Below are 17,715 nucleotides of genomic sequence, written 5' to 3'. Positions count from 1 at the left end.
GAAGGGTGTGAAAATGAAAGACTCCCTAGCCCTCGCAAACCTAATAGCGCAGGGGTCGGAAAAGAACAAGTGTTGACCAAGGGAGGTCGGATAGGATAGATGAAAGTGAGGAGCCTGGCACAAGTAAGTGGAAACAATGCCAGGACTCAGCTGAGGGCCCCGTGGTCGCCAACCCACGTCCAAAGTTCAGAACCCCCGGGGTTCGAGGCTTTCATCGACCCGAGAGTCCACATTGCACTTGATGATTTACCACTTAAATCACTTGGTGATTTTCCCTGTTTTAGAAGTGTCAGAAAATTATAAACCCTGTTAGGTGTTAAACTATGAGCTTGCTGAAATGCAGTTTTGCAAATTCGAACACGGCGTGATCCACAAAGCACGTGATACTTCGCAGAGAGAGAGAGAGAGAGAGAGAGAGAGAGAGCTCTTGGTTTTTTATTTTAGTATCTTCCCTAGAACGTTTCCGTCTCACATCTTCCATTTCTATGAGTCGTTGTAGGTGTATATCATGCTCGTCTTTTGTGTTCATTCCATTGAATGTTTCCATGATTTGCAGCATTTCTTCGTCCGTAACCAAACAGCCGCGTCGACATCTGTCGAAAGAATTCAGTAACTTAGGAGGCAGCTTTTACATACGACAGCAATATTTCCAACAACAACAGGACTTGGAATAATGTGAAGAAACACTTTTAGGTTATACGTACCCACATCTAATATATTTCTTTCTTCCAGGAACATTTTTTGCCTGCCCAGTTCACGTAAGGCTCACCCTCCACCCTAGCAACGCGAATTACATTTATCTTATAAGTATCGGGATTCCTTACACCTTTCTTTCTCTTTCTGTCTGGAGGACTACACATGCCATCATCACTTGAAGTAGTCATTTTCCATAAATCAAATAAACCTTCTTTTGTTTTATCAGAAGGAGCCAAGGAGCTGTATATATGACAGGTCTACCAATCGTACGAAACTGTTCTCTGCAGAAAGGAAACATGTACCCTACAGGACATGTTTCCTTTCTGCATCAAATGCATACTCCTCATGCTTATTTCATACATGTCTACTTATGGAAGAGATTTCCTTTCTGTAGAGAACGAACCAGCTAGGTCCAAAGATGCCATTACCAGTTAAAAATGAGTTTCGTGAAAAAGTGGACATGTTCCCTATCTGCATTTAGCCATTCACATGTGTGTCCCATAAAATCTAAATACTCCCTTAAATAGCTACTGACCGGGCGAGTTGGCCGTGCGCGTAGAGGCGCGCGGCTGTGAGCTTGCATCCGGGAGATAGTAGGTTCGAATCCCACTATCGGCAGCCCTGAAGATGGTTTTCCGTGGTTTCCCATTTTCACACCAGGCAAATGCTGGGGCTGTACCTTAATTAAAGCCACGGCCGCTTCCTTCCAACTCCTAGGCCTTTCCTATCCCATCGTCGCCATAAGACCTATCTGTGTCGGTGCGACGTAAAGCCCCTAGCAAAAAATAAATAAATAAATAGCTACTGTACATAAAATGTTCCACTCTCACCTTATATCAGAAGCAATCATAAATAACATGTTCAATTTTACGCAATTTTAACGTATTATGTACATGCTTCAGTTCTCGCTTATTAATTTCAATAATCATTCAGTAGCCGTAAATTAATCCATTCCTTTCGGTAAGAACCTGCGAATCTTATTGTTATACAAGTACATGAAAGCCCTAGGGGCTCATAACTTGGGAGAGTGGGTTGGCGACCTCGTAGCCATATTGTGTTCTGGCATTGTTTCCAGTTACTTGTGCCAGGCTCTTCATCTATCCTATCCGACCTCCATTGGGCAACTCTTGGTCACTTCCGATCCCGACGGTATTAGGTTCCCAAGACCTATAGAGTCTCTCATTTTTCACACCCTTCGTGGCCTTCGTCTTTCTTTGGCCGATACCTTTATTTTTCGGCGTGTCGGATCCCTTCCATTTTTTCTCTCTGATTAGTGTTATATTGTGGATGGTTCCCTAGTTGTACTTCCTCTTAACAAATATAGTCACCACCACATGAACGTAAAAGTAATTTATATCTTCACCCTTTTATTCCATTCTTTTGCTGGTAGACCTACAACTATTCAAGATCTACAGGAAAGATTATATCTAGGGTAATATTTTTGCGTTTTGAAGTCTAAAATTTAGCATTTTTTTAGCGTTTATACATTTTTGAATGAGCTTTTTATAGTGTTCTCAAGAAAGACAGAAAATATGAGTTCATTCATCAAAAGATATAATATTAACGTGAAACTAAAAATTTCATTTGCATAGAACTAACAGTAAAATAAGAATGAATAAGTGTAGTAGAACTGTAAATTTTAAATTGATATAAACTAAAGCATAACACACACATAAAATAGATAATTGAGAAGCAAATATACCCGTGCTTTCGCTACGGTACCGGTATTCTATAATGTATATGGATTTCTACATGAGAAAGATTATTATATTAAATTGCATGTCTCTTAGCGTTATCCGAGAAAAACCACGGGGACGACCGTATACGTGGCTTCCGATGTACGGCGCACATTGGGACGTTTTGATGATAATGGCAGGCCACGTTTCCTATTGCTGTTCACAATCGAGTTCGGGAATATCTACTATAACTGCAGGCTCACTTGCCAAATTACATTCACAATGAAGGTAATGAGTTTTCATTATAAAGAGATAAATACACCGCAGAATGGCAGCTTGCCGTCTCTCTTGTCTTCTACCCAACGAACAAGCACGAGTTTACAGAAATGACGACGAAAACGGTATTAAACCACTTCCTGGCTGGCAAGCAATCGGAGACGTTGCCATGGTGACCGGTAGGTTCGTTGTCGGTCACTCAATGCAGAGCGTGAAACCGGCAGAAAATAGTAATTTTCTTCGTCATTTGAAGAGTAAGCGAAATTATGTACATAACAAAAGTTGTTTAAAATGATGGTACGTTTCACATATAGTCTACGGATTTTACAGAAAATCAATAGTAAGTTATAAGAGAAAATTGAAAACAAATGTTCTGGTCTTCCTATAAACCCCCAGTCTGTTCTGTGATTTTTAAATCACATATATATCTCTACCTGCTGCTGGATGAGTATACTCTAAATATGAAGTTTGAGCGAGATCTATCAAGCCATTTAGCCGTGATAGTGGAACAGACGGACAAACAGACACGAAAGCTAAAAACCACGAATACGGTCCAGAGTTGACCTAAAACGATTAAATATCTGAAATATTGGAAAAATAAACGACATTACACACAACGGACCTCCTACAACTTTATTTATATAGATACAGAAACCATCTGATTTAAATAACTGATCAACCCTTGAGTTACGGTAACACAAGTGGTATATTGAGACTTTTAAATACAAATAATTTGATTCAATTATTTTCCTGTTTTATTTGGTGAAAAGTCCTTTTAAGTAAACCGTTACCCGCTCGTTCATCTTAAATTTGTCATTTCACGAGTGGGTCGGAAACCTATTTTTGTTACCACTGCAACCCTGGTAATGACACATCCTTGAGTGTATGTGATTGTTTGTTAAATGTTGAACATCATTTCAGTGACTGTGATTACCAACTCTTATACCGAGCTCGATAGCTGCATTCGCTTAAATGCGGCCAGTATCCAGTATTCGGGAGATAGTAGGTTCGAACCCCACTGTCGGCAGCCCTGAAAATGGTTTTCCGTGGTTTCCCATTTTCACACCAGACAAATGCTGGGGCTGTACCTTAATTAAGGCCACGGCCGCTTCCTTCCAACTCCTAGCCCTTCCCTGTTCCATCGTCGCCATAAGACCTATCTGTGTCGGTGCGACGTAAAGCAACTGGCAAAAAACCAACTCTTATTTCTTGAATGAAGGGAATGTCAAGATGAAAAGAAAGAAAAGAGATTTAATGAATGGAATATCTTCTCTCCCTATCAAGCATTCGTTAATTATATGGGAAAAAATCTACTTGGGCAGATTGGAATAACAAATTATCTATGTGGATGGGGGTGGGGATGGGAAGAAATTGGGGATAACAAACGTGCAACACTTTCTGAAAGACTAGAAGGCCTAAGAAACTGCAAGTTTGCAGGAAGGTATCTCCTAACTTGTCAGGGTGCAAGAATACATAGTGAACGAAAATGCCTACAAGGATCCGTATAGTGGATTTATTTTGCTGTTGCAGCGATTTCTGAGAAACGTTCAATATTATGATTAGGCTATTCCTGCACAATCCTCAGAGAGGACATTTGGCACCAACCATCAGTCTAACAACACTGGTGTCTTTAAATTTGTACTTGTCCTTAGAAAATGATATTGTTGGAACGCAGGTGATACTTTTATCGACATGAACGTTGTTGGCCTAAGATCCATTGTGGATCGTATAATGATCCCAAAACTAGAAGAGCTAATCCAATAATGGCGATCATCTCGATTAGTCTAGTGTTAACATCTTCAGCGATTCCATGTACGTACCTCTTCAAGTTCACACAAGGCCTTACTTTACAAAGCTTCAGAAATCACACCCTACGAGTTGTTATAGAGGAGTGTGCATGTGTGTGTGGGGGGGGGGGGGGGCGGTCTCCAATTGTATGATAGATAGGAAGGCGTAACCACGAGCCAATGTGAAAGTTTGCATTAAACTGGGAAGATCGTTCACAGAGACATTGAAAATACTTCGGCAAGCATGAGGCGATGAAAGATACGCAATGTTCCGAGTGGCACAGGCGCGTCATAGGTGGAAAAATGTTCCTTAGAGGCGGGAAGTGATCTGGAAGACTTTCCACGAGCATCACCCCCGAAAATGTGGAACAAATTCGGGATCTTGTGCGCGAGTATAGTCGCAGGACGATCAACGATACTGCAGACAATTTTAATGTATGTACGGGTCAGTGTAGACCAGGGCCTCTCAGAGTGCATGCGCCTGGTGCATGCACTGTGCACGGTGCAAAAGACGACTTGGCTTGGTTGACCAGAGTGCAAACCCCCCACTCCTCGATTTGGAGCAATAGCGCTTACTCTCTCTTTCCTCACGCGTACTTCGCTCGCTCCCCCTGTCTCCCTCTTCCACACTTCCTACGTCGCGCTCCAAATCCGAGCTAAGTTGAGCCGAGTAGAGCCGAGCTTAGGCGAGCTTAGCCGAGTAGCCCAGAGGCGAAGCGTTTGTCCGAGTCGAGGCGAGCGGGAACGATGCACAGTGCATGGAGCTCTTGCGCCTCGATTTGCACGCGTGAGATTTTGGGCGTTTGAGAGGCCCTGGTGTAGACAATCGTGACTTCGGAATTGAATATACAGCGGGTCGTTTTCAAGAGATTATCCACTGATTACTGACACCTGAGAAGGAACATCGCGCCGCAGTATGCTAAGATCTCCATGAGCGTGACGTGGATGATCCGTCCTTCACCTCCAGGATCATCATCGGTGGTGAGTCTTGCGTCTCCGCTGAGACAAAGCGACAATCGTCGCTACGAAATAGCTCCTCATCTCCTGCCAACGTCTTCCTTTTCCCGAAGATGAAGATGCAGCTGAAAGGTCACCGTTTTCACACTATCGTCGAAATTCAGCAGGACTAGCAGAAGGTTCCGGACTCGCTGTCGCAAAATTATCTCGAGGTCACATTGTAGCAGTGGCGGAAACGGTTGGACCGGTGTATTTCTGCACAAGCAACCATTTCGAAGGGGATGATGTTCAGACTTCTTAGGTGCGTAATGTATTTTTTCGTCAACAAGGTCAGTCCTGGGAACTTTTTGATCCGATCTCGTATTTGTTTAGCGTAGTGTTTCAATATTCGTTCTTCAAAGCGGAAGAAAGCAAACTTGCAGTATTACATGACTGTGGATACCGTGATCATAGCTCCAGGATATCCAGGTTTGGAAAACAGGCGTATGGCTTTACACTTAAGGGCTTTTCATTGGCATCTAATATAGCGCATGAGAACTAGATATTGTTTGGAACTCGAAGTGAGATAATTGCAAGTGGCTATTTCTGGCTTAGTGCAACGCTGCCGTGTATAATAATTTAAGCGTTAGTGTGGTCGAGCTAAGGAAATGAACCATTTAAAATATCTCCGGCCGGGAATCGAACTCGGAGGACTGAAGGTCAAGACGCTGACCACTCAGCCATGAAACCGGGCCGAAATGAAATGTGTTCCTAAAAATTTTCAAACAGACGCAAGGCTGAGAATGTACCATCTTTTGAAACAATCTATACTGACATTTATTTGACAGATGAATGTCACTTAAGCGATAAGGTGCAGCCTTTCGTGGAGGAATACGACAATGACAATCCTAAGATTAGATTAGAATCTACGAGGTTTAATCAGATAATACTTACATTTAACGACCTTCACAGTATAATTATTGTTTGAAAGTTGCTGTACGTTTACAAGGTAATGAGCCTCCTTGGCTCGGGCGGCAGCGCACCGGCTTCTCACCGCTGAGTTCCGTGGTTCACATCCTGGTCACTCCACTTGAGATTTGTGCTGGACAAAGCGGATAGAACTTTCTCCGGGTACTCCGGTTTTCTTTGTCATTTCTCATTCCAGCAACGCTCTCGAATATCATTTCATATCATCTACAGGTCATTAATCATTGCCTAGACCAGTGCCTTGCCGCTAGATGGAGGCTTCATTCATTCCATTCCTGACCCGTCGAGTGACTGGAAAAAGGCTGCGGATTTTCATTTTCCACGAGGTAATACCTTGTTCGTGTACACTCTTTGTATGGAAAATGAAATGATGCACCAGGCTAATAACAGTCACATTAAATTAAGTCTTCTAAACTGTGTAGCATACCCTATTGATTGATTTACATCCTTGTATCTTAGACACAATGATTAAAAACTGGCCAGAATAGTATGCATCTAGGGTATGAAGGTTCCTTTGACAAAAATTATCCGAAAAAAAAAAACTATCACATTACCTATATTAACGTAATGCAAAATTAAAATCACCTGAAAGTGGTCAGGTTTATATCTGTGACTTTAAACACACGACTAAAATGCTGTGAATGAAACGATGAATATCGACAGTAAACAGCCACCATTTTGAATAATTAGAGAGTAATTTATCTTTAGTAGTGGCGAAGTTAGGCCTCAGGGTACTCTCGTTACTTTCTTTCTTAATCCATTTACCCTCCAGGGTTGGTTTCCCCTCGGACTCAGCGAGGGACTCCACCTCTACCGCCTCAAGGGCAGTGTCCCGGAGCGTGAGACGTTGGGTCGAGGGGATCCAACTGGGGAGGACGACCAGTAGCTCACCCAGGTGGCCTCACCTGCTATGCTGAACAGGGGCTCTGTAGGGGAATGGGAAGACTGGAAGGGACAGACAAGGAAGAGGGAAGGAAGCGGCCGTGGACTTAAGTTTGGTAACATACCAGCATTTGCTTGGGGGAGAAATGGGAAACCACGGAAAACCACTTCCTGGATGGTTGAGAGAAGAATCGAACTCTCTTCTACTCAGTTGACCTCCCGAGGCTGAGTGGAACCCGTTCCAGCCCTCATACCACTTTTCAAATTTCGTGGCAGAGCCGGTAATCGAACTCAGGCCGCCGGAGGGTTGCACTTAATCACGCTAACCACTACACCACAGAGGCGGACTCAACCACATTATTGTGCAGTAAAAAATATAAAAACCGAAATGTAAAAACTCATTTGAATAATAAAATAACCAACTTTAGAATTTTTAAACATATAATTACGTATTAGTCAAAATAACAATAAACTAGAATTGATGATACAGGGGGAATCACCAAAAACTTGCACCCCAAATATTTCTGAAATGGAAGGCGGTCTTGATGTGCTGCTTTTACAGAAATTAAGCCAGGACTCATAATTGTAGTCCTTACACAGATTTTAATAATTATTAGAATGTGTGTTTATTTTAGAAAGTACATTTTTCAAATGGAACAATGCCTATTGATACTAACATAATAAAACTAGAGTAAATTAGAATGCCAATGTATTTTTTTTCAGAATTCGTTGTTGTAACTTACTAATTGGTTCATTAGTTACATCAATGATTACAGCATGAAAGTAATATAATATTGAAAGAATTCGTATTTCATAAGCCTGTTTTTCATATTTAATGCTAATAGGTTTTGATTATATTTCAGCAGATGGAGTGAGACATATACTCTGTTACAGATGCGAGTGATATATGCATTCTAATTTAGACTCTCGTTTATAACGACACCTAGAATATTTACTGATCTTTCATGCGGTATTTTAGTATCAGATATGGTGGATGAAGGGATACCGATAATCATCGTCAAATTTATTAATTTTTATTGACCGTCTAGGAAATGGCTTTTGTCTTGGAGAGATTTATAGAATTTTCACAGGTAAATGGTAATATATTGTGTAAGTCAGCATTTATTCTGTCAGTTCTAAGATAATATCTTCCATTTTTCTGTGATAACATATTTAATGGTCATCAGCATATAAATAAGTGATTTACAATATTACTATTAAGATTAGGTCATTAATGTATAAAATTAACAGTAATGGTCCAAGTACAGATCCTTATGGTACTATCGTTTGTTTAATTGCCCATCAGAGGGCTTTTTATTTATAACTACTCGTCTGTGGTTGATGAGGTAAGAGTTTTATAGTAGTCTGATTCAAATTAATGGATTTTAATTCGGCTAGCTATATTTCTATATTAACCGTGTCAAATGCGCTGCTAAAATCAGGAAGAGTAAGTAATGTTACCTGATGTTCTGTTATTGCGTATCTAATGTCATCTGTTACCTTCAATAGGTTGTGCTGTGTCTTTTTTTTAAGCTCGACTGTGTAAAGGGTCATTGACCTTGCACTTACACCATCAGCAAAAGTAATAAAATAAAATAAAATCATTGTACTCAGAATATTTATTTGTAATACTGTTACTTGCTCGGTAAATCTTCCCCAGGTATATCTGAAGGAATAACACCATCGGCATCTGTACAAACGCAGTGGTGCGACCAGTGGATACTGCAGCAACTCCAGCAACAGCAAGAACTTGAACTTCAGCAGCAACAACAAGAAGAAATTCAACGACAGCAGCAACAACTAGAACTACACCGACAGCACCTACAACAGCAGTACGATGTACCACCGCCTTATCCACATATCACGACACCCTCAGGTATCGAATTTTAAAGATATTTATTATTTTCCCTTGATCGGTCTCTTATATAGAGCAGTTGTGGGGAAGGATTTAAACGAAAGGGTTGATCCCCCCGTCCTCCACCCAGGCAACTTAGTATATAGTATAGTATTTATTGAAGAATATCACAGGCTTTCGGCCCAAATACATGTTCCTGTTACACAAAGAAAATATTTTAAAAATATTAACTAAATCTACCATGTGGACGCAAAACAAACAAAAAAATATACTAAGTCTACAATGTGGACGCTCACATGGGCGGAAAACCGGGCCACAAGCAAGCGCCACCCTTAAAACATAAAAATAAACTAAATCTACTATGTGGACGCTCATATGGGAGGGAAACCAATCCACATGTGAGCGCCACCCTCATAACTACCTTACTGACCGGCCGTGCCATCCCCCACGGTGAGGTAAAAAAAAGGAGCCGCCCTCCTGTCTTATTATCATTTCCTGTAACCTTTATAGGATTGATTCGATTAAGTTTTCGTTTGTTTCTACTAGTATCTCCATACATTTGTAAAATAACTGAGTTGACCTTAAAACTGAAGGAGTTAGGTAATATTTGCAATTATTTGATTGAATATTGTGTGTTTACAGTTAATAACCAATTATAACTTCAAAGAAATTGAGACAAATAAACACCTATGACGAGATCAGCAAAACGTGTAAGTTGTAAATTTGTGTTAAAAATTGTGTTAATTGATATTTTCCCTCAAATTTGTTATTTTCTCCCAGCATAAAGAAAGTATATAACATTTTTTGGTAAAATTTGAACATTCGGTTCTGAAAGGGTTATCACAATGACTGGTGTATCCTTACTCGCTCTGATGTAAGCAATCTCCACGGGCAGCTAAAATTGATTAAGAAACTGGTCTTTATATGTCTCACCTCGCATTGCATTTTCACCGAGCGAGTTGGCCGTGCGGTTAGGGGAGCGCAGCTGTGAGCTTGCATTCGGGAGATAGTGGGTTCGAATCCCACTGTTTTTCCATGGTTTCCAATTTTCAGACCAACCAAATGCTTGAGCTGTGCCTTCATTAAGGCCACGGCCGCTTCCTTCCCACTCCTAGCACTTTCCTGTCCCATCGTCGCCATAAAACCTATCTGTGTCGGTGCGACGCAAAGCCAATTGAAAAAAAAAAAAAATTTTCACCAGCAGGCTTAAACGAGCCTTGGAAACTTCTTTGGAATGTGGCTCTTGCCCGGCGGTAGGATGTGAATGTTACGCAACCGCTGTGTAATCAGTGATTCTCATATCACTACTACTCAATAGCGACAATCATTTGAGAAGCGTCCAGCCAAAACCAAACATGTCCGTCAGATCGATACTTTCAGGAGGATAGAAAAACGTAAATTAGCAACTAGACAACAGAGTTCGAATATGCAACTTTTCAAAAAACTTTAAATCCACACAAGAAGTCTCTCTGTTAATTGACATAGATTTTAAAAAGTCAATAAAATGGACATGTTTGGTTTTACCTAAACCACATGTGATTTGTTTGTTTGTGCTCGGATGCTAGCAGGAGAGCGGGAAGTCGGGAAGTCACGTGACAAATATTCGGGCTGTTTGTTGGTACGGATATGTTCTCACTGCTTCGGCCCACCACTAGGATAAGTCTGCTTTAGCTGAGACCTACATTTTGTATCTTCAATATTCTGAGGATCTATTCGGTTTCCTGGCGAAGCTGCTACATATCGCTGTAAGATGGCCAAGGAAGACATTGAATCTGTTCATTTCTGTGTTACAATCAAACCGTATATTCTCCTGGTGATTTGTTGGGATCATCCAGAATCAGTTCGCAATATGTGGGTGTCTTCACCTGTCCATTACTCACTACACGATTCACCTTTATTTATTTATTTATTTATTTATTTATTTATTTATTTATTTATTTATTTATTTAATAGTTTACCCTCCACGGTTGGTTTTTCCTCGGACTCAGAGAGGGATTCCACCTCTACCGCTTCAGGGGCAGTGTCCCGGAGCGCGAGACATTTGTTCTGGGATACAACTGGGAGAAGGACCAGTACCTCGCCCAGGCGGCCTCACCTGATATGCTGAGCTTTAAAAGAGCTGCACCACGTCGGAACTTCGTTCAGCTCCGTGACTAACTAATTAGCGTTCTGGCTTTTGATCCAAGGGATCCCTTCATTGGGGCCCGAGGGGCTCTGAACTTTGGAGCATGGGTTGACTAACATGGGGCCCTAAGCTGAGTCCTGGCATTGCTTCTACTTACTTTTGCCAGGCTACTCACTTTCATCTATCCTATCCGACCTCCCTTGGTCAACTCTTGTTCTTTTCCGACCCCGACGCTATTATGTTTTCGAGGGCTAGAGAGTCTTTCGCTTTCACGCCCTTCGTGGCCCTTATCTTCCTAAGGCCGACATCTTCATTTTTCGAAGTGTCGGATCCCTTCCATTTTCTCTCTGTGATTAGTGTTATATAGAGGTATCTTTGCGTAGTTGTATTTCCTCTTAAAACAATAATCACCACCACTACCACTCCCTTCATTGATTAATCCCTCTGGCTCGAGAATCGTGTATGTATGCCATCTTCAACGCTGTCCTTACAAACTCGTCAACTCGAACGTCCTCTACCAGGCCTCTCCAGAGGCCATTGACCATTATTATAACACTAATTTCTGAATCACTATTAGGATTAATGAGGTTAGCTGCCTCATCTCGTTTCTCATTATTTAAACGAGTACGTTCACATCTTTTTCTGCTCTTAGACTTCCTCTTGCAACTATGTCCAGAATACATATTACATAGATTATAAGCTCAGTCATATTATAACTCTGAAAGCTTTCAAAACCCCAGGTGTGGATGAAAGGTCTCACCTCACACGCTTGATTCAACATCTCTTCATTTAAAACTTGTTACACATGAAAACAATTGTCAATAGGCTGTCACTATTGTGGGACACATGGCCCTGAGGTTCACTCAGCCTACACCAAAATGGAGTACCAGGTTAATTCCTGGGGGGAAAGGCGGTCGGGCGTAGAGCTAACAACTCAACCCCATCAAGTGCCGAGGTTACGTTTAGTGGAAGCCTTTACCTTCCACCCATTCAAGGGCCTTCATGGCCTGCACGGAGTCGGCTTTGCTTTTTTTTTGTCACTTTGTAACGGCCGCAAGGTTTCCTAGATTTACTTATTAAGTTGTTTTCGCTGTTTGAATTTTTCATATAATGCCTGTTATGCTCTTTTCGTTTAATTTGTGTTATTCCTTCATCATTCATTTTTCACGTTTCAACTCTTACTTTTGCATGTTTTTGCGGAATCGTAATTAAATCTTTCTTATCCATTATTCAGTTTTTTATTCTGTACCACGATGTATTCACGACGACAGTTAACTTCCAACTGAGCGCGCGAGTTTTATTTCGGGGGGAAAGGGGGCCAGAAGCCCGCTAACCCCGCGTGGTGATCGAATCTAATCTACACCGCCTCCAACATGCTATTAGTTCTAAGAAGAAAGAGATAGCAGGGAGGATTGGGCGAGTGATACTACAGTAGTATCTGCCTGTCCCCAGGCCAGGCTAGATATTGAGTCAACACAGCGCCATCTTATGACAGAGTATGCGTGTGACGTCACATATTTAGCACAAATTTTGCCTTACTTTGAAGCGCTGTTTCATGAAAACTGCATTTCAGATTTTCTCTGTAATATACAAGTTCTACCCAAACACGAAAAGCGTTTTAAAATTGTTCTTGCCGGGCTAAGTGGCTCAGACAGTTGAGGCGCTGGCTTGCTGACCCCAACTTGGCAGGTTCGAACTTGGCTCAGTCCAGTGATATCTGAAGGTTTTCAAATATGTCAGTCTCGTGTCGGTAGATTTACTGGCACATAAAATAACTCCTGCGGGACTAAATTCCGGCACCTGGACGTCTCCGAAAACCGTAAAAGTAGTTAGTGGGACGTAAAGTAAATAACATTATTATTAACATTTTTCTTTCCATGTACCCATTGTCGAGGAAGATTTGATGTAGCTAATAACACCAAAACTTCTTTTTTTTTTTTCTGGGAGCGGGGCGGCATTTTGGAGGCCGTCTATCATGACTAACCTGTCCTATGTGTTAAAACTTGATGAATACGTTACCGATGAATTATTGAAATTAACCTTATTCGAAGAACCAGCCAGTAAATACAGTAAATTATTTATTTATTTATTTATTTATTTATTTATTTATTTATTTATTTATTTATTTATTTATTTATTTATTTATTTATTTATTCTTCTCTTCCTATGAAGTTTGCGATGCGAAGCCTTAATAAATAAATAAATAAATAAATAAATAAATAAATAAATAAATAAATAAATAAATAAATAAATAAATAAATAAATAAATAAATAAATAAATAAATAAATAAATAAATAAATTTGCTTGTTCAATAAATATTGTTACGGGGATACCCGTGGAGCAGAAAGAGGTTAAAGAAGGTGCCGGGGTGAATGGGTCTATGTACAATGTCAAAATTAATTTAAAACTTGAACTGAAGATTGTATTTCTTCAGAAAAGAACAACTTAATAATTTTTTACTTAGTGAACATAACAGCATGGCAGGTACAAAAGCAATCTTGAAACAAGACTAGGAAAATCCAAGATCAGTGAATTTTACAGATTCTGGGCTTCAAGCCCCTAGTTTTACAATTCCAGATATACCGGATCCAGTTTACAAAACTTTAATTAAAAATAAGGAATCATTAAGTCAAGGGCAGAAATCCCCTAATTCAAGAGCACTTGCTCCCAAAATACAATATCTAGTCTTCCAGAGGCACTCGTTACTCTTACCAAATTTTGAAAAAGAGCTAACAGGCTCCCAGTTTCTTACTGCCCATTCCAGGCGACATTACACAAAAATTTACAATCTCTGGCCTCTCAAGCCACAATTTACAATTTTAATTGGTTTTTACACAGGGGTATCTAGTACCCAACCAACAGGGCCTTTGCGAAAAAGAACAGGTTAAATAAACGGCCCGAACACAAACTGAATGGAGGCGTACCCTGCACTCCAGATAATGAAATATAAAATCCTACAGGGCTCTTGGTCGATGAAACTGGGGCTATTCCCACACTACTGAGGTGGCTCGGATGGAACTTTAATACATTACGGAAACGAAAGGTTGCGAAAACGTAGCCTCCTCAAACCAAGATGAAAGGGAGCTCGAGAGGGTAACTCACTCTCTATCCCCGATTTACAGTTAAAACTTTGTGAAATCTTTACATTAGCCGAAAGAAGATTTACATTTTAGAAAAGTATTGGACCTTCCCCTTAGATAAATTTGTGGAGACAGCCATTACCTTATTGATGTTCTGGTTGCTGACGAAAGAGGCACACCGCCTCCTGCCTTAACACACACGCTTAGAAAGACGACGATCAATTGGCAAGGAAACTCGAAAAGCCGCAACTTATATACCCTCAGGGAAGGTTCGAGAGAATTCAAGACTAAACCGGCCACACCCTCTCAATTTAATTGGTTAATCTCAAAAGTTACACTCAGAGTCGAACAAGAAGCCTGTGATAGGTTGAAAATTAATTACAGAAATTCCTGATTGGCTGGATTCAAAACTGGCGGAAAGAAAGAGAAGTATTGCCAACCCAAAAATAAATGAACATAGAGTCAGTTATGGACAACCTAGAAATACAAAACTTCTTTAAGTTATAAGTTCTTTCACCTTGCACCAGAGTGCATGATCAGAGTTTTTTGGTAGCGTCATCTGTGAAAAAATGTCCAAACTTCTAGATATATAGCAGAACAAAACAAGGATAAATTCAATCAGTTTAGGAAACTACACAGTAACAAAATTACTTAATGTTTCAATTGTGACATCTTCTGATTAAAGATCTAAGTTTCATGTTGTATCAGTCCACTTTTGTTCGATAGAGAAGTTTCTTAAGGCGTTGATTTTGAATGAGCGGAGTAGAGGTGTACCTCCCGGTACAAATATTATTATAACTTCTATGTTTTTCGTATAACCATCGTTATTCATTCACTTTGTTTTGTGTATGTTGCAGTTCCACCTCCTCCACCGTATTCATCTGTTGCAGACAACATTTGGACGACAAGACAAGGACACTACGCATAAATGAATGAACGACGTGAATGGTTCTTCTGTTTACTGTTCAACGATACGAAAGTCCTGGACGTTTAGCAGGATGGCGACATTTACCTCATCAAAAGTCCCTTATATTAATTAAATAAAGAATTTCGCGTATTTAAATTTTCAATCAATCAATCAATCAATCAATCAATCAATCAATCAATCAATCAATCAATCAATCAATCAATCAATCAATCAATCAATCAATCAATCAATCAATCAATCAATCAATCAATCAATCAATCAATCAATCAATCAATCAATCAATCAATCAATCAATCACGATTGATCTACATTTAGGACTGTCGCCCAGGTGGCAGATTCCCTAACAGTTTTTTTACCTAATCTGTTCTTAAATGATTTCGAAAAAGTTAGAAATTTATCAAACATCTCTCTTGATAAATTATTCCAATCCCTAACTCCTCTTCCTACTATAAACGAATATTTTCCTAATTTGTCCTCTTTAATTCCAACTTCATTTTATGATCTTATTTTCTTTCTTTGCTTCACGTTGCACCGACACAGATAGGTCTTATGGCGACGATGGGATAGTAAAGGGCTAGTAGGAGTGGGAAGGAAGCGGCCGTGGCCTTAATTAAGGTACAGCTCCACCATTTGCCTGGTGTGTAAATTACAAACCACGGAAAACCATCTTCAGGGATGCTGGCAGTGGAGGTCGAACCCACTATCTCCCGAACGCAAGCTCACAGCTGCGCGACACTAACCACATGGTCACTTGCTCGGTGATCTTATCACCTTCCTCAATTAATAATACCCATCTTCATTACTGACTGTTATGCCTTTCAACGTTCAGTCTGCAAGACTCTGTGAAGTAACTAAGCGCCATCGCTGAAGATAACTTTCTTTCAAAACGCACTTGCTTGAAATAGGATGAATATATTGTGCGAGTGATAGGATTGCACGTATCATCTCTTCAGCCACCGGACATTCACAGATTATGAATCTCCTCACATTTAGAGAATGTAAAAATTTAAATATTTCTCTGTCGGCCAATTTTTGTGCGTCTGAGTGCATAGCATTAAAACTGTAAAATAATAGAGTAACTGCAATAGTAAAATGATTGTCTCTGATTCTTTAGACATGGCTAGGAAGCAAATTAATCACCTCAAGACACAGGCGGATAAAGCAGGCCTCCAGATCTCTTTGGAGAAAACTCAATTCATAACTGACATCAAGCCGGCATAAAGTAAACTAGGGGGCAATCAAACGTACAGATATGTTTAAATATCTTGGCGAGTGGATAGAACCAAACATTTCGGAAAAAGAAGCTTTCGGGTCGCACAGGAATAAAATGGAAATGGCTTATCAACTGATCAAAGACGTTTACAACAAAAAATCCAGATTCTTGAACGCAAAACTCAGACATTATTGCGCTGTCATAAGACCAGAAGCTTTGTATGCAGCGGAATGCCTTGCTATGAACAAGAAAGGCTTGATAGAAAAGATGGAAATTAAGGAAAGAAAGAAAGAAAGAAAGAAAGAAAGAAAGAAAGAAAGAAAGAAAGAAAGAAAAGAAAGAAAGAAAGAAAGAAAGAAAGATCTTAAGGAAAATTCTTGGCCCAGTTAAAGAGAAACGTGAATATAGAGGTCGGCATAAATATGAGCTGTATATTCATGTCTAGAAGATCTCTGATGTCATGCGGAGAAGGTGAATTGCATTGTATGGCCACTTGCTAAGACTGAAATCCACACTATTATCGAACCAGACCTTTACCTACTTTAAAGATAAGAAGACCCAGCCAACTTGCTTCAAGGAGGTGGAAAGGAACCTACAGGAGATCGGGATCACTAATTAAGATATACCAGAACGGAACCCACTCAGGAGGAAACTGAAAGACCAACAGGGTTTACAAGAAGTTGAAGACAGGAAAGACGTGGATGGAGGAAAGAAAAGAGCAACACCGCTAACGAATGGAGCACTGGGTAAAGATCAAAGCCCAGAGAAGACAGCTGAAATGATAGGCCGATAGGAACAAAGAAGAACTGCAACGTATCACGTGAGAATTAAAATAATGTAATAATACTAATAGCAAACAGTAGAAAAAATGAAATGGCGTATGCCTTTTAGTGTCGGGAGTGTCCGAAGACATGTTCGGCTTGCTAGGTGCAGGTCTTTTGATTTGACTCCTGTAGGCGACCTGCGCGTCGTGATGGGGATAAAATGATGATGAAGACGAAACATACACCCAGCCCCCGTGCCAGAGAAATTAACCAATGTTGGTTAAAATTCCTGACCCTGCCTGGAATCGAACCCGGGACCCCTGCGACCAAAGGTCAACATGCTAACCATTTAGCCATGGAGCCGGACACAAAAAGTTGAGATATTGATAACAAAAACAATAATACTGAGAGAGATGTGCGCGCGGTTTGGGACACGTAGCTGTGGGTTTGGAAACCACCGTCGGTAGCCCCGAAGATGACCTTCCGTGGTTTCTCATTCTCGCACATGG

The 17,715-nt window shown here is 40.4% G+C and overlaps 1 protein-coding gene across 1 annotated transcript in view; it reads left to right on the top strand.

Annotated features, from left to right (window-relative positions):
• The window catches only part of LOC136871690 (uncharacterized), a 41,545-nt gene extending 25,939 nt beyond the window's left edge, over positions 1-15,606 (top strand). The window contains exons 4-5 of the mRNA XM_067145199.2: positions 8,901-9,116; positions 15,159-15,606. Of these exons, the coding sequence (XP_067001300.2) occupies positions 8,901-9,116; positions 15,159-15,229 (287 nt within the window). The 3' untranslated portion in view covers positions 15,230-15,606. The remainder of the gene's footprint in view (positions 1-8,900; positions 9,117-15,158) is intronic.
• Positions 15,607-17,715: the final 2,109 nt, after the last annotated feature.

This window comes from Anabrus simplex, chromosome 4, assembly GCF_040414725.1.
Source record: "Anabrus simplex isolate iqAnaSimp1 chromosome 4, ASM4041472v1, whole genome shotgun sequence".
In the NCBI taxonomy this organism is placed as follows: Eukaryota; Metazoa; Arthropoda; class Insecta; order Orthoptera; family Tettigoniidae; genus Anabrus; species Anabrus simplex.
Note: the sequence above shows the minus strand (reverse complement) of the source record. Positions and strands in the feature narration are given on the sequence as shown.